Source organism: Pristis pectinata, chromosome 6, assembly GCF_009764475.1.
Source record: "Pristis pectinata isolate sPriPec2 chromosome 6, sPriPec2.1.pri, whole genome shotgun sequence".
NCBI classification, from domain to species: Eukaryota; Metazoa; Chordata; class Chondrichthyes; order Rhinopristiformes; family Pristidae; genus Pristis; species Pristis pectinata.
Window position 1 is genome coordinate 63,844,619 of NC_067410.1, and position 21,487 is coordinate 63,866,105.

Consider the following 21,487-nt stretch of genomic DNA (forward strand, 5'->3'; position numbering starts at 1 on the left):
ATATCTATACCCCAGCAAATGAAAGCTGCCATCCCACATGCCTTCTTTGCTACCCTATTTACCTGTGCTGCCACCCTCTGGAATCTTTGGACTTGTACGCCAAGGTTCCCCTGTTTCTCGATCATGTATTCCCTAGGGTCCTACATTTCATTGTGTCTGTCCTACCCTTAATAGACCTCCCAGAATGCGTCACTTTGTACTTATGAAGATTAAATAAGCAAAAGTGTGGCATTGAGATTATACCTGCTTCTACAACTATGTATTAAGGAAGAGAGTAACAAAAACAAATGTGGGGAGAAATTATAACACATAAAAATAATAGCAGCGACATATAATAGAAATATTTTCCCAGTAGGCAAAAACCTACAAGAAGTAATGCAGAACTGAGGGTTTAACGAAACTGAAGAACTTAAAATAATTATTACTATTATAACAAAACAGTCAGAGAAGTTCAGTCGGAAAACTGACAAAATTCCAGAAGCCCCAACTTAATTCTATCTGTATTGCTGTAGTTCTATTTTCGGTCAGGAGATGGTGCTGGTTTTCAGTGTATGGTGACCATAAAGACAAAAATGTTTTCAATGAAGCAACGTTTCCCTCCTGAATGGGCAAGAGAGTAAAAGCTGCCTCTCTCCCCATCCCACATCCTCTGCCTCATCCTTAAGCTCGACTAAAGCTGAGAAAGTTTTTAATACATTTTCTGCTTGCCTTAATTATTAGGATTTCACCCCTTTAAACAACATTTGTCCAATTTCCCACCATTTTATTTCAATTTTAAAGATGCCCATTCAAACATGGTTCCCTGACATTTTTTAAGTGGTTGGAAGCCTGTAATTCAGGTTCATTTGCAGGCACTGGGAGAGATGGAACACTTTCCCTAAAGCAAGACTGTGATATACAGATAAGGAATGGGAGGGGTGGGGGGAGGGGGTGTGATATCAGTAATGTGCTCATCATTCTGTTTAAAACTGGAAGTACCTCTGGGATTAAGTAACTTTGCTGTGGATTAGGTTGTTTTCCTTGTTGGTGTAACTGCTGAAAATGCATGAGAGGAGGGTACTCAAATGGCTTACACTTTTACCAACCATTGATCGATAACACCAAGGCTTGTTTCCAAGATGCCAGGGAACCATTTATATTAAATCACATTTTATGTGTTGGTTGAACAGTGAAACCACAGTTAATAAGTGAAACTTGTTTGGTTAAATCTCATGTGAGATGGTGGACATGTCAGGGGACTGTCAAAGTGATACCTGAAATTATAGCCTATCCGCTTCACTGAATACCAGGCCTCCAGAGAAGGTTTTCAAAGAAAATTGTTTCAGACTAAAGGAGGCAAAGCTGCCAAAAGTGAACGTGTACAACATATCAATTCCCTTGTGACCATGGGTTCAATACTGCATTCTTGAACTGCTGTTCATTTTATGAGCCGTGCTGTGCACACCATGCCTTCAGATAGAGCGCAGGATGGGGTGAGGTGCAGGTGCTCCCTAGGGGTTGTTGACTGGAAATAGTTCAGTCCACCTGGATGTGTCAATAAAAATGGAGCAGGAACCATGATAAAACCAGAGGCGTGGCAGGAAGCTATCAATAGTCCACACATCCTTAGCACAATCATACACTTCCAACTCCACACTGTAGTCCCCTTCCATTCCTGTCCAGTGGCCACCAGTAACATAGATCTTCCCAGCAATCGCCACCATACCACCATTTTCATGTAACTTATGGAGCAGCTGTACCTGAAAGATGATAACAAAGAAATGAATCATGCATGTAGTCTCTGTATATAAGAGCTACATCACTGTATGATGCATTTGATCATTGTGTATCATTGTGCACATGAACCTTGAATACATCAGCAACAGCTTTTTGAACATACAGCGCTGGAGGAACTCAGCAGGTGAGTATAAAAAGCTGGAGGGAAGGGATGGAGCAAGAGCTGGCAGGTGATAGGTGGATCCAGGTAAGGGGGTGGGAGTGATAGGCAGATGTGGGAGGGGCCCCCATAGCTATCTCCCTTCTATCTTTCAGTCCAGGTGAAGAGTCTCAACCTGAAATGTCGACTGTCCGTTTCCCTCCATTGGTGCTGCCTGACCCACTGAGTTCCTCCAGCGTTCTGTGTGTTGCTCCAGATTCCAGCATCCACAGTCTCTGGTGTCCACACCTTTTTGAACTCTGTTTCCCACATATTGCTCTGAACTCTCTGCATATACCTTCACTAAATAGAAACTCCACTGGACCAGCCACATTAGTACTGTGTCTATGAAAGTCAGTCAGAGGCTGGGTATCCTGCAGCGACCAAGTCCCCTCCTAACACCCCAAAGCCTTTCCACCATCTAGCAGGCAGTAGTAATCCTTATCCTCCTTTATGCTTCCAAGACCCGGACTACATCAAGGCACAGAAAAAATATCACTAATGCTGCCTCTGCAAGATCTTCCAAATTCAATGGAAGGATAAGCAAACCAACATCAGAGTCTTCTCCCAGGCTAACATCCCTAGTTAACATCCCTAGGTTCAATTGACCTGCCTGACACCAGATTCTCAAAACAAACATTCTATTCTGAATTCTGTCATGGGAAGAGATTACTTGTTGCTCAGAGAAAAAGACTCAAAGCCTCCTTCAAAAGATGCAATATCTCCCCTGACTCCTGGGAAACTCTGGCCCACGACTGGCCAAAGGAGGAGCATTTGTGATGGCAATGAGTACCTTGGGCCCATGAATCAAGAGCGCACAGAAGCCCTATGTGAGTGGCGGAAGGAGCACACCATCTCCCGATCTACCTCAGGCACCTTCTCCCCTATCTGTGGGAGAGTTTGTGGTTCCCACATTTAGCCTCATCAGTCATCTCAGAACCCACAAAACCCAGAGTGGAAGCAAGTTTCCTCGATCCTGGGGGAGAGAAGAAGAAGAAGAAAAAGGAGGAGGAGGAGGACAAGGTGGAGGAAAAGCAGGAGTAGGAGAAAGAGAAAAAAAGGAGAAAGGAGGAGGAGATGACACTTACTTTCTGCCACATGTTGACCTCAGGATCATATGTGTAGACTTTCTTTGTGTTGTCTCCAATTAAATAAATCACCCCATCTACTGCCACACACCGAGGAGATGAGAGGTACTTTGGAATGAAGGGAGACGCAATGACACTCCAATTATCTGCAGCAGTGAAATTAAACACACAAAATTTTTAAATTTAAGTCACATTAAGATCTGAACAGTGAAGTATGTTATTGAAAGGAACACATTCAGAAGGAAGGTGAAGGGATTGTGATTATGTAAGCAACAGGACGTGTCCAAGCAATCAATCACTGCTGGTAGATGGCTAGCCCATGGTTTGAGAACACTCGGGTCTGATCAGGTCATTCCTCATTACGGGGTGTTGCCATATAATCAAAAGACAAACCTGCTGTATTAATGTAGAGGCTTGCTGAGACTGGGAGTACGGTTTACATTAGTCCATGCCTCCCCCACATTCATGAAGTTACTCATGGGGTAACCACAGATGATTGCAGCATTCAGCTCTATTTGCAGCTCCTCAGATAATGAAGCAGTCAACTCCCACAGGCAGCAAGATCTTGACAACATTAAGGTTTGGCTGATAAGTAACATTTGACTCATAAGTGAGGCAAAGATGATGCCCAACATGAGAGAATCTGGCCAACTTCCCTTGACAATCAATGACATGATCATGACCAAATCTCCAACCATTCACAACCTGGGGATGGAAGTGGTCCCTTGTAACCAGAAACAACTAGACCACCTGCTGAAATACTGTGCTAAATAAAGCAGGACAGAGGCCAGGTGTTCTGTGATGAGTGATTGACCTCCTGATCCTCAAACACTTCTGACCATCCACAAAATACATCAGGAGTGTGTTGATATATTCTCAATTTTACTGAATGAGTGTAGTTCCTGTGACAATCTAAAGCATTGACAACATCCAGGATATTGCAGGCCACCTAAGGGGCAACCCTTCACCACTTTACCATTCACTCCACCCACCACCGACACAGCATGGACACACTACAAAATGCACTGGAACAACATGCTAAGGCTTCTTGCATGAGAATCAAAGAATCAAGACCTCTCTCAACTAGAAGAGAAACGTCAGCCAGTATATTTGATGCCACCAACTACAAGTTCCCTCCATTTCACATGCCACACTGAATTGTGAATAAATACTGTTCTTTTGTCTTTAGAAGAAAGTCTTGAAGCATTCCACTTCAAAGCACTATGAAAGTATCTACTCCGTACGCATTACAGTGTCAAAAAGGCAGGTCACCACCAGCTTCTCAAGGGCAGTTGGGGATGAGCAATAAATACTTGCTTTACTTCCAATATCCACACCCTGCACTTGAAAGATAAAGGAAATAATTTTGATCTCTTTACAGAAAAGCAGATTAGAATTGATTTAGAGGGCATGCAACCATGTTTCACCAAAGTGATTGCTGGGATATAAAATTAATCCTGTGGAGAGACTGAGTGGAATTAACCTGTCCTGTGAAGCCATCCTAGCAAAATGTCTAAAATGGGCAAGTTTGATGCTCAGATACCATTTCTCCTGGCAGATTATAACTTCTGTGGAAGGGGTGGCCATTTTTGATTGATAGGAAAGGAAATATCTTTATCCAAGAACTGTGAATCTTTGCAATTCATTACCCTCATCTGACTTAGTCATTGAGAATATACTGAGACTAATAAATTTTTGGACATGAATAAATGAGTTTAGGTATATAATCCATGAAGTAAATAATGTTAAAGGCTTCAAGAGGTAATCTGAGCCTGTTTCTGCATTTACTTCTTATGCCATGCACTCAATTACTTCAACATATTGAATGATAAAAGACTGTGACAAATATAGGATAGAAGAAAAGGAACAAACTTTTAGTCTCAAAATGAGATTGAGTTGTCACTGGATTTAAAGTTTGGATAGTGAGTCCAGCTGGAGTAATATGTTTGCTCCAAAATGTCTTGAATGTATTGTGTTAGAATTCATCAATAGGCTTGCAGCACCTGGTAATGGAATGTTGGAAGGCACCATGTTTAAAAGAATAAATTTAGGATTAGTCTCTGGCATTCCCCATTCGCACATCATCCACTCTGCACAAACTCAGCTTTGCTGCTGTCAACCAACTCCCAAAATAAGGTCACTTTTCCCATTATTTACTGGAGAACTGGTTGCCGTGGTGACACCGTGACCCTCTAATTTCTTTCTTTAATTCCAAACAAATCCATGGAGCAATCTATATAGTTTCCCTCTCTTTCCTCTAGAGGAAGTGTCCATCTCTAAGACAATGGGGGAGGCAGCGGAAGGAGTGATAAATAAAAAATCTGCGAGGCATTGGCAGTAGAAGAGGATTCAGGTGAAGAGAAATGTGGAAACAGAGCAACCAATTGCAGTAAGTCATAAGAAAGAGGTTGAGGAAAAATAAGAAAAATAAGGAAAGGAGTGGAGTGGAAGAGAGAGGGAAAAGAAACAGAGGCTAGTGATATACAGTATATATAGGCAGCTATTCAGCCCATTGACTAAAGAAATAAGAAAAGGAAAACGGGCTGGGATGGAGTACAGGTCATAAAATACAGCAAGGTCATAAAAGTACAGGTCACAAGTACAAGTCATAAAATACAGTAAGGCATTTATTAGGAAATAACAATTAAAGACATTCATCAAATGCAGAACATTCATTTCTGTTTCCTGTGAGTCAAACTGGCACTTACCTATGACAGGATTGTAACACTGTAAAGTGAGTACATTGTACTTGGCTGCACATGAACCAATCACGTAGAGCTTTCCCCCACAACCTGTGGCTGTGAAGTTAGTGACATACTTCACTGTCGGACCAATCAGAGTCCAGCTATCAATGTAGGGATCATAGTGTTCCACCTCCACAACATCCAATGTGGTCCCTGCAATTCAGAAAGTGCCAGACTTCATTACAGGACAGCATGACTTGATTTCCCTCTGCTCTATTAGGAGATTTTATATCCCTCGCAAAACAATCCTAGAACACAGCAGTTTCTTGTCTTGTATCTCTATGACTGCAGGAAATATTAGTGAGAAAATAATCCTCGGGCAATACTCTTTGTAATTAGGCTTATTACTGTTTTCTGCACCAAAACTTCTTCTCTGCATATGCAATAAGGACAACACAGAGGGGGAAATCCTCACTACACTCAGAAGTATCCAGGGAAAAAGGTTTTCTTGCAAGAACTGTTTTCTCCATAAACTCCAGAATTGTCTTCAAGAAAATGGAAAAATATCTGGGATATCCAATTCCAGTGAATTGTGGATATCCTGGGAAAAACACATTAGGTAGCCGGGGTATCCTGAAGGGGATTATTTATTGAGAAAATCATTATGGAGGTGCAACAAGCAATGAATGTGTGGCAGAGTGAAGCAGCTGGTTCACTGCTCCAGAGATGCCGGTTCAATCCTGACCACGGGTGAGATCTGTGTGGAGTTTGAACGTTTTCCTCACAACCACTGATGTTTCCTTCGGGTCCCAAAGATGTGCGAGTTGGTAGGTTAAATGGTCACTATAAATTACCCTTTTTATGTATGTGAGCGGTAGAATCTTGGGGGAGTTGATGAGAATGTGGGGAGATTAAAAATGGGGTTAGTATCGGATTAGTGTAAATGGTGGTTAATGATTGACATGGACTTGGGTCATCAAGTCTGGTTCCATGCTGTATCTCTCTATGACTCTATTGTGAATACATAATAAATGGGAAGATACTCAGAGGAGTGGAGGAACAGAGGGGTGCATGTCCATTAATTCTTAAAGATAGTACAACAGGTTGATAAATAGTTAAAAAAGCACACAGAGTGTTTTCCTTTGTTAGCCAGGCATAGAATATAAAAGCAGGGAGATTGTACTAGAAATGTATATAGTGCTTCTAAGGTCACAGCTTGAATACTGTTTGTAATTCTGGTCACAGTCCAGGACAGATGCAATTGTATTGGAGAGGTGCAGAGGAGATTTGTGTGGATGTTGCCAGAATTGTGCTCTTTGGAATAAACATGGCTAATAGGAGACTTAATTGATGTTTATTAAATTATGAGGGGCTTAGAAGAATTTAATCAGAAGGACCAGATTTCCTTAGCAGAGGGATACACAATTGGGGGCATAGATTTCAAGTAATTGATAGAATGATTGGAGGGAATAAGAGAATTTTTTATATATCCAGAGGGAGGAAGGAGAGTGGAGTTTGGCTTTGAGCTCCAATTGTCCTCGGTTGCATAATCGCTCTCCCATCACATCCATCCCAGAGCAAGACCCTGATCAGAGGTCTGGCATTCACTGCCTGAAAGGGGGTAGAGGCAGAAACCCTCATCAAATTGACAAAGAACCTGGATGTGTGCAGGAAGAGCTGCGGCCAAGGGCTATGGAACAAGGGATTAGGATTAGCTCTTTTGTGACCATCTTAGACACTCTAGGACCCCAGCAGCTTCCTTCACTAGAGCCGTGCCAGAGAGCATATTGTTTCATTGTCCAACCCCTGTTCTTTCCCCTACTGGAGTATCAGCGTCCTTTTCCATCCTCTGCTTTATTATTCTTCTTGTGTTCCAAGGAACATTATAATGTATATCCTAGAAGCCCTTCTCCCCCCATCACCGACACCCCCCCCCCACCCCCCACTCCAATCTGGGGAAGTGTGTCTCCAAGTGGCTTGCATGGCTCAATCAGATTGAGCTCAGTTGATTCTGACAACCTCTTATTTCTGTGGGTATGCTTAACATTCACAGTATCTACAAAGCCTCAATGAGCATTTCTTTTTGCTTCTTGCTGCTACACTACCTCCAATGGCATAGATTTCTCCATTTAGTGCTGCTGTTGTGTGGTTGGTTCTGGGTTTTAGCATTGGAGCAATTGGTTTCCAGACCCCTTCTTTAGAATCGAATTTCCAGGCCTGGGTTGTCGACCAAGTATCTGTCTTGCTGCCTCTGGAGCCTCCTGGAAGGGCAAACATAGAACTGTTTGTCAACTGATCTTTGGATAGGTCTTTAAAAATCTCTTTTTTGCACTTTAAGTTCAGGAAAGAGCTTAAGCTAACACCTTGAAACAACAGATTCCCTACTTTATTAAATAATTTAAGAGTAGGTAAACAAATTGGGAGTCATACAAGGGCATTCGTCCAGTTGGATGCCAGAATTGAAGGCTGGTTATGCAACTGACTGTTGGGAATCGGAGCTAAGATAAGGTGCTAATTGGGGACTCTGATTGCAATTGGTAGGTGGGGTGGTTAGGTTGGGGGGGGGGGGTTGGTGAGGAGAGACTTAGTACTGTGGGGAGCCTGAAGGAGAGAAAGGAGTAAGGGAACATATTAACTGTGGCTCTAACATTGGTTTGCAACCTATTTCAGTGCTACTAAAATATCTTTGCTCTGAGAGTGCAGAATGCTTTAAGACAAGGTGACTTCATTTCCCAAGAAATACTGCAAAGCACTGTTGCTTTGGAAGTTATGTTATGGAGGGGTACATTGATATTCTGAAGCACATCTATATCAGGAAGGAGGAAGTGCTCGAAATTATGGAACATAGTAAGTGGATAAATACTCAAATGAGATCTATCCCAGGTGATAAAGGAAGCAAAGGAAGAGATTGCTTGGGTTCTTAGAGAGATTTTTGTATCTTTGTTAGCCACAGGTGAAGTACCAGAAAGCTAATATTGTTCCCTTGTTCAAAAAGGGCAGTATGGAAGCTACAGGTTGGTGAGCCTGACATCAATGGTAAGGAAGTTGTTAGAGAAGATTCTAAGGGACAGGATTTATGTTCACTTGGAAAGTCAGGGACTGATTAGGAGGAGTCAGCACAGTTCTGTGCAGGGGAGATCATGTCTCACAAATCTGACTGAGTTTTTTGAGGAGGTAGGCAAGTAGAATGATGAAGGCAGGGCTCCAGAAGGTTAAGGCACAAGGGTTCCAACGTATGTTGCTGAACTCCATCCAACATTGGAAAGGTGATAGGAGGCCAAGGTTAATGGTCGATGGGTGCTTTTCTGACTGGCAGTTCATACCACACAGGTTGGTACTGGGACCTTTGTTGTTTGTAATATATACAAATGACTTGGATGAGAATGTAGAGAGGTATGCTTAATAAGTTTGCAGACAACACAAAAATTGGTGGAGTTGCAGATAATGAAGAAGGTTGTCTAAGGATACAGTGAGACATAGATCGACTGGAAAGTTGAGTCGAGCAGAGGCAAATAGAATATAATCCAGACAAATGCCAGGCACTTCAGGAGGTTAAATTCTGTTTGGACATATAGAGTAAATAGCAGGGATCTGAGGAGTGTTGATGTACAAAGAAACCTTGGGATGCAGGTCCATATATCCCTGAAAATGGTGACGCAGGTGGATAGGGTAGTAAAAAGGCATTTGGTATGTTTGTTTGATATGTCAAAGCATTGAGTATTAGAAATGGGATGTCATGTTGCAGTTCAAAGTCAAAGTCAAAGTCATGTTTATTGTCATATGCACAAGTACATGCGTGCACAGGTGCAATGAGAAGTTTACTTGCAGCAGCATCACAGGCACATGGCATCATATAAGCAGCATTCACAAGAAAAACATAAATTAAACATAAATTATACACAATTTTTTACAAGAAAAAATACAATTAGAACAAAAAAAAGTCTATTTTAATGCAAAATATGCAGAGTGGTCATAGTGTTGCTAAACTATAGTGGTGATAAGGGTTTTGCCGGTTCGTTCAAGAACTGAATGCTTGATGGGAAGGAGCTGTTCTCGAACCTGGTGATGTGGGACTTCTGGCTTCTGTACCTCCTGCCCCATGGTAGCTGTGAAAAGATGGCATGGTTTGGATGGTGGGGATCTTTGATGATGGATGTGGCCTTCTTGAGGCAGCGCCTCCTGTAGATACTACCAATGGTGGGAGGGATGTGCCGGTGATGTATTGGGCAGAGTCCACGACTCTCTGCAGCTTCTTACATTCTACGCATTCGAATTGTTGTACCAGACCATGATGCAACCAGTCAGATACTTTCAACAGTGCATCTGTAGAAATTTGTTAGAGTGTTCGGTGATATGCCAAACCACCTTAACCTTCAAAGAAAGTAAGGGGTGCACTTTCCTTATGATTGCATCTCCCTGCTGGGCCCAGGACAGGTCATCTGATATGTTAACGCCCAGGAATTTAAAGCTGCTGACTCTCCACTGCCGATCCCCCAATGTGGACTGCTGCATGTTCGCCCTCCTTTCCCTTCCTGAAGTCAACAATCAGCTCTTTAGTTTTGCTGATGTTGAGCGAGAGGTTGCTGTTGTGGCACCACTCAACTGGGTGCCCTATCTCGCTCAGGTAAGCTGACTCATCACCACCTGTGATTTGTCCAACGGCGAATTTGATGATGGATTTGGAGCTGCGCTTAGGCAGCTGCAGAATATTGGTTAGACCGCACTTAGAGTATTGTGTACAGTCCCAATTGCCACACTACAGGAAGGATGTGATAGTAATAGAGAGAGTGCAGAAGAGATCCACCAGGTGGTAGTTTCACTTGCTGGGAGTCGGTCCAGAAATCCATCACGTCTGCACTTCCCACTCACTGAGAAATGTCGCACTTACTCCCCATCCCCACATAGAGTATCCATAGATACTTTAAAAGGCTATCGACAATTCAACATCTACAAAAATTACTTGGGATTGTTCCAACACATTGGGATAATGGGTCTCAACAAATCCATTTGAATGCTGAGTTGCTGCAGCCCTCTTTTTTGTCATGATGTTATTGTTTATTTTTGACCCACGCTAATGCAACCTCATATTAGAGTCAGAGGTGTTATTTTCAGCAGAGATTTTAAATCAAATTCCATTATTTTCAGGAGAGATTTTAAATCAAGATTCATATGAACATTTAGAGGAAACAAAGTTCTAGGGCCATTTGAAGGGTCCATCCTTTGAGCAAACTCAACAAAAGCAATTTAGCTTTTTGCTGTGTGTGGCACTCACTGAACTCAATGGATGTTTTACAAAATCTATATACTAGCTGTGAAATTTATTGGGATATTCTGAGGAGGTGAATGATGATGGATAAAGGCAAATTCTTCCTTTCACAGGTTTGTGCTGAATGTTTTTAATAACTCACCTGTGATGTAAACATCGTTGTTCAATGCTGTGATGGCAAATCCCCACTTGTTGTAATCTGGGAAGTCTGGCAGGATGGACCACTGCTCTGTGGATGCAAGGGCAACAGATTAGCAGCAGCATCATCATCTGCAGCCAAGAGGCTGCTGGAAATTTTGCCTTCAAATCCAAGCCATTCCCAGTATCTGAAAACCACTGCTGGAAAATTGGGTAGGTGGGATTATGTACAAACTATGCTTTACTCAATAATAACAAACCTAATACATTGTTCTTGGAGACCTAAGCTTTGATTGGGAACTCCAGCCTGTCTGTACAATTATAATTTTGAGACACACTTATCAATCTGTAAGAAATGTTCCTAAATATGGTAAATTTATGCAAAAAATGTTAAGTCTGGGATCTGGGGCCTGCTCTAAACAACATTAAAACCTCATATGGTTTTCTTGAGGAGAAATCTTTTTATGTAGCAAGTTGTAATGCTCTGGGATGCACTGCTGAACAAGAGGTAGGAAAAGATTGCAACAGCTACTTCAAAAGAGAAGTAAATACATATTTCGAAGTGACATAGTTGCAGGACTCTGCGAAAGAATAAAAGAGTAGGACCAACTGGATTGACCTTTCAAAGGTACAACATTGACAAGGTTCAAACAGCTTGCAACATGCATCAAAGTGGCCATACATGGTCTAATGGTGATAATCTGATTGTTTACTATCACACAATAAAGTGTGAACAGATACAATCAAACTGTTATGTTTTTGAATTTGTGATGTGTATCAAGGAGAGGAAATCCTCTTAGAGGCTTAATCACTATAGAAAATTACCAGCTCTTGCATCTACAGAACATCCTGTTCAGCATATCACAATATGACTCACTGGTCCTACTGTTGTAAAAACCACAATTCCTTGACAAGATCTGATTATCTTCAGCATCTTCATCTGAGTCCTCCAATGCCCGTCCTCCAACGACCACCAGGACTTCCTGAAACTTCTTGAGACTGGGTTCATGTCTTTGCCTAGCTTCAGCCTAAAAATGAGGGGTGAAGAGCAGAGATAATTTCATCCACATGTGGTGTCCATTTTTGTTATCATTTGTATTCCTTTTACTCTATTATTTTAACTTCCAGCCTATAGATCAGTACGGCTGAGGCCTAATTAACCAAGAGTGTCATTCCTTACCAGGATCCCCAGGTTACCCCGGTAAACTCTCAGTGATGAACTCAGACTCCATTTAGTATTTCCCTTGTTATAGACACTGTTAGTCATTGAATTGTACAGCACAGAAAAGGGATCATCAGTCCACGACGTCCATGCCGACATTTTTGCCCATCTACACTCATCCCATTTGCCTGCATCAGGTTCATATCCTTTCATGCCTTGCCTATTTTAAGTGCTTGTCTAAATGTCTCTTAAGCGTAGTGATTGTATCTGATTCCACCACCTACCTCCTCTCACAGTGAGTTCCCGACATCAACCACCCTCTGTGTGAAAAACCTTTCCCTCAAATTCCCTTTAACAGTCCCTCCTCTCACCTAAAGTTAAGCTCTCTTGTTTGTCATACCCCTACCATGGGAAAGAGGTTGTGACTATCTACCCTATCTGTGCCACTTATAATTTTAAGTATCTCTCTCATCCCCCCCTTAGCACCAGGGAAAACAAACCCGCCCTATCCAATTGCTCCCCATAACTAAAATCCTTCAATCCAGGAAACATCCTGGTAAATCTCCTCTGCACTCTCTCCAGCACAACCACATCCTTCCTATAAAGTGGTGATCAGAACTGCACACTGTGGGCTAACCAGTGTTATGTAAAGTTGCAATATAATCTCCCAAATATTATATTCTGTGCCCCGACCTATGAAGGCAAGCATGCCATGTGCCCTCTTCAACAGCTATCTACCTGTGTTGCCAAGATATGTTCCTGCTTTTTAATCTTCTGTCTAACTCCCTAAACTCATTTTGCAAGACTTCATCCCTCTTTCTACCTATGTCGTTAGTACCAATATGTACTACAACCTCTGGCTATTCGTCCTCCATTTTCAGAATCTCTGTACCCAATCTGAGACATCCCTGACCCTGGCACTAGGGAGAACATACCATTCTGGAGTCTTGCTCTCAGCGACAGAAGTGCAGTCTGTTCCCCTCACCAACAAATCCCTTGTTCCACCTTATGCTGTTATAAGATTTTACTACACTTTTCAATAGTAGTGGAGCATCACTTGAAATCGTAACTTTGTTAAGAATATGAAATGAATTTATTAACCAAATTATTGGACAGTACTTTAATAGCTATACATTTAAGGAAGACATATTGAATCCAATAAAGACCACACCTAATCTTTTATAACTGACTTTTAATACAAATAGCATTTCCCTGCAGAAAATGTGTCCTCTGAGATTTTTAACGTCTAACTTACTGTATTGGTAATGGAAGACAAGCAATGATAATAAGGTCCTGATTTCCCTTCCACAAGCACACAGCCTTGGCTTCTCTCCATCCCTCTGCCTAAAGATCTTGGCTTTCACAAGTAATCTTGCGCCAATAATTTCTTGGAGCTAATGAAACTTTCCCATAATAGAGTTACTGACAGAAGGGTCAAAATCCCATTTATTACTTATGTGTCACTTCCAGTTTAGTGGTGAAGTTACAGCGTTAGGGTGGGAAAAATTGAAAGTAAATTCTCAGCTTTTGATTTTTAATGCTTAATGCAGAAATTTTCTACTCCAAATAGCTCTGATATTTGGTTTGATTAGCTTCTAAATAATTTGGGAGCAGTTGTTGAATCTCTCACAACTTCCATTGGTTAAACTGGTTCCAAGTCAGATAAATGCATTTGGAGAAATAGGAATAAGCTTTCCTCTTCTTTGTAAGCATGGCCTTGGATATTCTATCATAGTCTTTCACAGGAAATGGATCACTGAATGCAGGCTAGTAATTATTTACAGGGATGTTTGTAAATTTACTTTAGATCTGCCGTCTCTGATGCACCAGGACACATACAATGATGTACATCACATGATTAGAGGCCATTTCTATTCAGGTGTGGCTCACACACGGGGGTAATGGAGAAGGCATGATCAATTGACCAAAAGCTTGATTGAAGAGCTTTAAGAAATATTTTAAAAAGAGAGTGAAGCTTCAAGGTTTAGGAAGGGAATTCTAGCACCTGAAGGCACAGCCACTGATAGCAGAGGAAACAAAAAGGAGGATGCACAAGAGACCTTGGAAATGTCGGTATTCAGCCCTCTGAACTTATCAATGACACCTGCACACTGATTTTAGAATCCTCCAAGTGGCAGGAATTCCCACATTGGCAGAAACCCATTTACGTGACTTATCCCGAGATTCTGACAATATTCTGCTGAAAGCTCAATAAAATTCCTGGCTTGCCTGTGTCACAAACACTGGGCAGCAGGTTAGGATTCACCTCCTTAATATTTTAGCTATTTCATCCTCATTTTATCAGCAATTTTGCAAGTGAAAATGTTCTATAGTAAATTTCTGAAACTGGAAGAAAACAAAGTGTCCCTCATTATGAAAGCTCATGACACCTATGCAGGTGAAGTTGGAAAGGTTTCTGCATATAAAGTTCTGGGCTCTATGATTGGCCCAATGGTAGAAAGCACCTTCACTGCTGACCTACCCACTCTCTGCCACTACCCCAGCAACTATTCCTGCTCCACCAGGCTGGTAGAAAAGTGAAGAGCCTCCAGCACTGGTCTGAGCTGAGTTAGTTGCCCTCATTTCGGCAGCACATGCAACTTTAGAATTTGTATCAAGAATCTTAGGACCAGGGAGGGGGCAAAACAAATGATTCTGCAATCCTGTTTCTACCTCTGCTCAGTGACTCCGGTTGGAAAATGTGTAGGCATGAGGAATTTGGGAATTAGGGCAGAGGGATCTGAGGGTAGAGATACGTAGATTGCTGAAAGTAGTGACATGGGTTAATAAAGGCATTTAAAAATGAAGTTCATTGCTAACAGAATAATGTTTAAAAGCAAAGATTCTTGGTTAGATTACACTTGGAGAACTGTGAAGAGTTGTGGATATGGAAACAATGGAGAAGGCGTAAAACAAATTTACAAGAATGATACCACAGGAGATTATAGTGACTGGGGAAGATGAAACAGAGCTGGGGCACTTTTCTCTACCAACAGCAAGGCTGAGTGACTTGATAGAGGTCTTCAAGATTATGAGGGGGCTTTGTGAGCCAGAGGGAGGGAAGCAAACTCAAGGAGAACTGGAATTCATATACATAAATAAATCTAATTGGAATTCTGTAGAAGCTTACCCAAGGAATGACTGAGTTGTAGAACTCGCCATCACAAGAATAGTTGTGAAAACCAGCACAGATACATTCAGACTGAAACTGGATAAGCTCAGGAAACAGAAGGTTATACATTCGAGGTTTGACAGGGAGGAATGTGGATGAGCTTGTGAGCATGAACATGCCTTGGTTATTTGGTCCTGTTCCTATGCTTTAAGTAATACTTGGCAATTAGCTGGGGATAGAATTGGACTTATCACAAAAGATTTTCTACTGACACTCATGTTTGGATCCTCCCAATCTTTCCCAATGTTGAGATGAAACCTCTACCCTGATCCTCCCATAACTCTGGCCTGATGTTCTGGATCCTTTGATAATTACAGGAGTCCTCCCTCATATGAAGAATTGGAAAGCAGTATTAAAGAGGGCACAACATTCCTCAAGATCTTCCTCAAGATGGGAGGCCACTATTGGGCCTTCTACCTCCATTTGGGGTGTATCTGGGTGTTGCCCTAACTCTTTCCATTGCCTGTTCTTATGGTGTATCAGGCAGTACTTGGAAACAGGAATCAGAGGCAGGTAGGAGTATCATCATGGTAGTTTGGGCTCTTTCACAACTGGCCAAAAAATTTCATCTGGTGGAAAGAGGTGAGGAAGAGGACCTGCGGTTAGGTGGGTGAGATGAGGGAGTGCCAAAACTCACCGTATAATCATGTCACTTTTCCAACCAACCAATACCCCACTTAAATTGGATGGTGACAGAAAATCCATCCATGGAATTAAATAGCCTTCTGCAGGCTGACTGAACGTGGGTTTAATGCTGCATTCTGGAATAAGTCTAATGATTGGTCCACATAATTTTCTGGCCAGTCATATGTTGCATACACAACCATGATCTCAAGAAACTTACAGTCTGTTACACAATATTCGCTGTAAAGTAATAGCACAAACTGTTCTTTCCTCCTTCTCAGATAACACTGGAGATTCAAAACAGTATAAAGTTGCTCAACAATGAAACGACCCATAAGGTGTCATTGCAGGACGAAACTAAATGCTACCATGACATCAAAAACTATCAGAGCAAAACATAAGCAATCTAGATCTGCCAAGGAGATAGCTTGACTTAATTTCACCCTAGAATTAACTACCAGTGATCTGTTCTTTGTGTATAAACCACTGACACTCCTGGATGGAATTATAATTTGTAATGAATCCCAGGCATCTGTTAGTCACATGTAAAACTGAGCCCCTCAAGTTGATTACACAGCCCACAACTCAATATTAGTTATCCCTTATCTCAAAAATGTTCTGAACCTTGATTAGACTCCAACTTGTAACTCACACCCAGATATTCAAGGTCATCTCCCATTTATATAGCATCTTACACATAGCAAAACATCTCATCATGCTTCCAAGGAGTGTTATTAAAAACAAGATTTGATGCCGGGTCACAGAAGGAAATGTTGGTGTAAGTGACCAAAATATAGGTCTAAGAGATATGTCTAAAGAAACATCAAAAGTCGAAAAAGAGGTGAAGGTGGAGAGATCTAGGAAGGAAATTCCAGAGTCTCAGACATCAGGCACAGTTGCCATCTGTGGATAGAGATGGAGGAGCACGGAGATCTTGTGGGGGTTACGGTGATAGGGGAGAGGCTATGGATGAGTCAGAGAACATAGATCAGAATTTTCAAACTGTAGGTCTGGAAGCCAACAAGGATAGTGACCAAAGGGGATACATGGAAACGTGAGGGTGTGGTGACTGGAAGAATGAGGTGGGAAATGGGCAGCATGCTTGAATATAGGAGGTAGTTCATTATGGGCTGCACAGCTCTGCGGTTGGCAAAGCTGCTGCCTCGCAGCTCCAGCAACCCAGGCTCAATCCTGACCTCGGGTGCTGTCTATATGGAGTTTGTCTAAGTGGGTTTCTCCCTGGTTCTCCAGTTTCCTCCCACATCCCAAAGGCGTGCAGGTTGGTAGGTTAGTTGACCACTGTAAATTACTTCTCATGTGTTGGTGGGTGGTAGGATCTGGAGGGAGTTGAGATTAGATTACAGGGAAAATTAGATTATAGGGATCAGGATGGCATGGAGAGCCAGCTTGATGGGTTAAAATGGCTTCCTTCTATGTTGTAAGGAAATATGGAAATTATTATGCATGTAAAGCCTCATCTTGGAGCTCAGGTTCTCTCAAGCTGTAGTCACCAATTATTCTATAAATTATCAGATCAGTTGGCATAATTAACATTAACCCATACCTTGCTGTGGAATCTCTCGATCCGGTTTCTGCAGTGTTCACACTCTTGAATGAGTTTGTCGGGCAAAAGCTGGTCTCTCAGATATTCTGCAGACAGCAGTGGAAGGTGAACCAGCTCAAAGAGCTTGGGAAGGAAGCAACTCCTCTCTGCCTCGTTGTACCTTATCCACCTGAGGAGGGCTTGCACCAAGCTCTGTTCCTCTTGGACCTGCAGCAACTCGGCCCCCAGGTAGGCCAAGAGCCTCTCGCTGCCCAGCAGCAGAAACTCCTCGCTCTGGGACACCGCCTCAAAGTTCTCCAGAAGGAAGCAGCGTGCCTTAGCGATGACCTCCGGACATCCATACATCTCTCCAAACTCATAGATGCCCAGGCAGTTGGTGGGGTCAATCTGCTGCTGGAGATAGCGGCTGCACACCTTCTGCACTGCGCTGAACTGCAGCAGGTTGGAGGTCTGGGTCAGAGACTCCACGTTCTGCTGGTTAATGGTCAGCTTCCCCGTGTAGGCAAAGTCTATCAGGGTTTCCATCACGGCGGGGTCCACCTCCTTGAGCTCCACCCGGGCCGAGATGCTCTCCACGAACTCCCCCGTGAACATGGCGTGGAAATATACGCTGCAGAGTGCCAGCACGCTCCGGTGGCAGGGAAACTCATGGCCACGCACCAGGAGGGTAACATCCGAGAGTTTGGGGTTGGACCTCAGGCTTCTCAACCCCTCCAGGAGGCTCTGGGCATGGGAGGAAAGGCAGAAGTCAAAGTCATCCACGTTCCGTACCATTGTGGGATCCTGCAGAAAGTCGGAGGCTTCTACTGATTGGTGACAGCCATCAACTGCAAAACAGGACAAAAACAGAGAAGTGAACGATACCTGGCAGCATTGGGGGATGCTGGTCAAGCGGCTATTGGTGGGACTGCTGGGTGCAGGAGCCCTCTCTGGTCTGCTCAGGTAGCTGATTTCAGCTTCCCGAGCTGCCCCTCAGACTGAACTCATCAAATCAAGCCGAGTTTATTGTCACATACACAAGTATGGTGAGGTACAGGTACAATGAAAAACTTGCTTGCAGCAGCATCACAGGCACATAGATTCAGACAACACACAGAACATAAATTATACGTAAATTATACAAGACAGTGAAGAACAAAAATGATCGTGCAAAACAAGATATTCATGGAAAAGCACAATTAGGAACGAGTCCATGGTAGTGCAAGAGGTGGCCTGTAGTATTCTGTAGGATTAGGGTTGTGCAGGTCAGTTCAAGAACCTGAAGGTTATAGGAAAGTAGCTGCTCCTGAACCTGGTGGTGTGGGACTTCAGGCTTCTGCACTTCCTGCCCGACGGTAGCAGCGAGAAGATGGAATGATCTGGATGGTGGAGATCAGGGACTGTATGTGGGCTGATAGCACTGTGGTGCTGAGAAAGCACTATCTTGCAGAAGATCTGCACTGAGAATCTCTCAAACGGACATAGAACATCCGATAGAACCGCATCAAAGCAGAAATGGGGATTCCTCCCCACTGTCCTGGTCAATATTCACCTCAATCCAACAACTTGTGAGGCACTGCTGTGTGCACGTTGGCTGCTGGGTACATGAGTGACATACATTGCATGAATATTTCATCGCCTGAGACATCGGTTGGGATGTCCCAACGTTATAAAATGTGATTTAAAATAAGACTTTCCTTATCAGTCTTCCCTCAATGCCCCAGAGCTGGAGTTCAGCAAACCTGCCGGTGCCTGTGTTTGTGATGTGTCACCTAACCCCAGCTAGGAAAGGCATATTTGAGGAGTGGTTCAGGTTCAGCTGTGACACTTACCAGAGTTACACATTCACAAGCACACACTGTGTGATCGTGCGCAAGGAATGCCCAGGCACTTGATAAACCAGGGCTGGCTGTGGCTCAGTTGATAGAATGTCTGCCTCTTTACCAGAGAGCTGTGGGTTCATGCCTCGCTCCGGAGACTTGAGCACAAGCATCTCAATGTGGTACTGAGGGAGCACTGAATGCCCGAGGTGTCATCCTTCAGAATAAACCAAAGTTCCGTCAAGTGGACATCCAAGATCCCACAACAACCACTGCATGAAAATTACCTGCAGTGTTTCCCAAATTACAACAGTGACTCCACTGTAGCTCCAGTCGGGCTGCTGCCTCACAGCTCCAGCAACCCAATCACTTTGTCCACATCACAGCCGACTTGCCCTTTTTGCTGACCAAGGAGGTGTGGGTTGGTGTTTCATTGCAGATTTCATCTACAATGTGAGTGATAGGCTCTGGGGGGAGTTGAAGGCAATGTGAGGAGAATAAAGTGGGATTAGTGTAAATGGGAGTTTGATAGTCAGCAGAGACTCAGTGGGCTGAAGGGCCTGTTTCCGTGCTGAATGACTCCGTGACTCTGACAGAATTGGCTGCAAAACACTTTGTGATATCCTGAAAGGAAAATCAAAGGGCCTACATACATGTATCTTTCTTTCTTAAGAGATTAGTAGTCCAAAAGGTGAGCAGATGTGAGAGTATCTTTCAGTGAAGTTCAGATATTTGGCTGTTACTGAGAAGCTGGCAATCTGATCTGCAGCATCTCTTCCCTCAGTGACAGAGCACTCTGTCTCTCAGAGTGACTTTGCACACAGTGTCACCCAGGGATGCTGGTGACAGTGAGAATGCTGTCTTTCATTGCAAACTGTGGCTTTTCACTGAGTGTCTAAGACATCGTGCAGCTTGTCACATGGAACAGCTTGTGGCATGAACACAGTTGGTGACGGGGGAGCAACCCATGAAACACGGGGGGGGGGGGGGGTCCTGTTACATGCAGTAGTCTGTGAAACACGGAATGGCCACTGGAACATAGATCTTCCTGTGAAACACGGAGGGACCTCTGACACAGAGTGGCCTCTGACGCAAAGTGGCCTATGAAACGCAGAACGACCTGTGACACGGAATGACCTGTAACACAGAGCAGTCTTTGAAACAGAACAGTCTATGACACAAAACAGCCTGTGAAACACAGAGCAGCTTTCAAATCTCAGAGGCATGTCACACAAAACAAATTAGAAAAGTTAATGGAAAGAGAGTCCTGAAGGGCAGTGGGAAGGGATTGTGGCCCAGCGCTTACTCAACATACCACCGTTAGGGCTGCGTGACTTTTCCAAGATTTTTTGCTCTATAAATGAGCAGCCCCTTTCTTTGAGATCTCTCTCCTATCAGCAGGGATCTTCAATCTTGTATTCTCCAAGCACAATTGACTCAAACTTACCCCAACTCTTGAAACAGCTTCTTGGAAGTTTAAAAATACTTTTTGGCAGATTCTTCACCGACTGTAGGCTTCATTTAAAACAACACAGAGGACACGTACAAGAGAGGAGCTGAGCTGTCAGTGCCTAGTGGGTGTTCTGACTTCATTTACACCGTCATGCTCTTGCTGTGTGCAGTTATATTTATCCTCTCTGGGGACACAGCACTGCCTGGAGTATCAGGCTTCCTGTCCAACCACCTGTTCTTAAAGCAACACTGCTGTAAAAGAATTTCCAGCACCAAACAGCTCCCAAACCATTCATTTCAATTTATTCTGTAGTCAGTAGATCCAAATGGGTCTACTGGGTGGACAACTGCTCACTGTTGATGTGCAAGGACAGATATTGTCGGTATTCAGCAATAGAGACATAGTGGACAATCTCCACCCATTCTCAAGCAGTTAAATAAAGTCATAGAGATAGAGAGATACAGCACAGAAAGAGGCCCTTCAGACTACTGAGTACGTGCCGACCATCAGCCACCCATCTACACCAATCCTACAACAATCTCACTTTTTATTCTCCCCACATTCCCATCAATTTCTTCCCCAGATTCTACCAGCCATCTTTCCACTAAGGGTGATTTACAGT

The 21,487-nt window shown here is 43.1% G+C and overlaps 1 protein-coding gene across 1 annotated transcript; it reads right to left on the reverse strand.

Moving 5' to 3' along the window:
* Positions 1-1,455: 1,455 nt before the first annotated feature.
* Positions 1,456-20,993, reverse strand: klhl30 (kelch-like family member 30). The gene is made up of 8 exons (XM_052018401.1): positions 20,860-20,993; positions 17,614-18,440; positions 11,969-12,119; positions 11,096-11,182; positions 7,793-7,948; positions 5,712-5,900; positions 3,004-3,149; positions 1,456-1,739 (listed from the first exon to the last, which is right to left on the reverse strand). The coding sequence occupies exons 2-8, from the start codon at positions 18,385-18,387 to the stop codon at positions 1,491-1,493; spliced, it is 1,752 nt and encodes a 583-aa protein (XP_051874361.1). The 5' UTR covers positions 18,388-18,440; positions 20,860-20,993; the 3' UTR covers positions 1,456-1,490.
* Between the last annotated feature and the right edge of the window lie 494 nt (positions 20,994-21,487).

Coding starts and splice junctions, on each gene's coding strand:
- klhl30 (XM_052018401.1), bottom strand. CDS start 18,387: ATGGTACGGAACGTGGATGACTTTGACTTCTGCCTTTCCTCCCATGCC. Junction 11,183..11,968: donor TTTTTACAACAGTAGGACCA/GTGAGTCATATT, acceptor TTGCATCCACAG/AGCAGTGGTCCATCCTGCCA. Junction 1,740..3,003: donor AGGTCAACATGTGGCAGAAA/GTAAGTGTCATC, acceptor ATCATCTTTCAG/GTACAGCTGCTCCATAAGTT.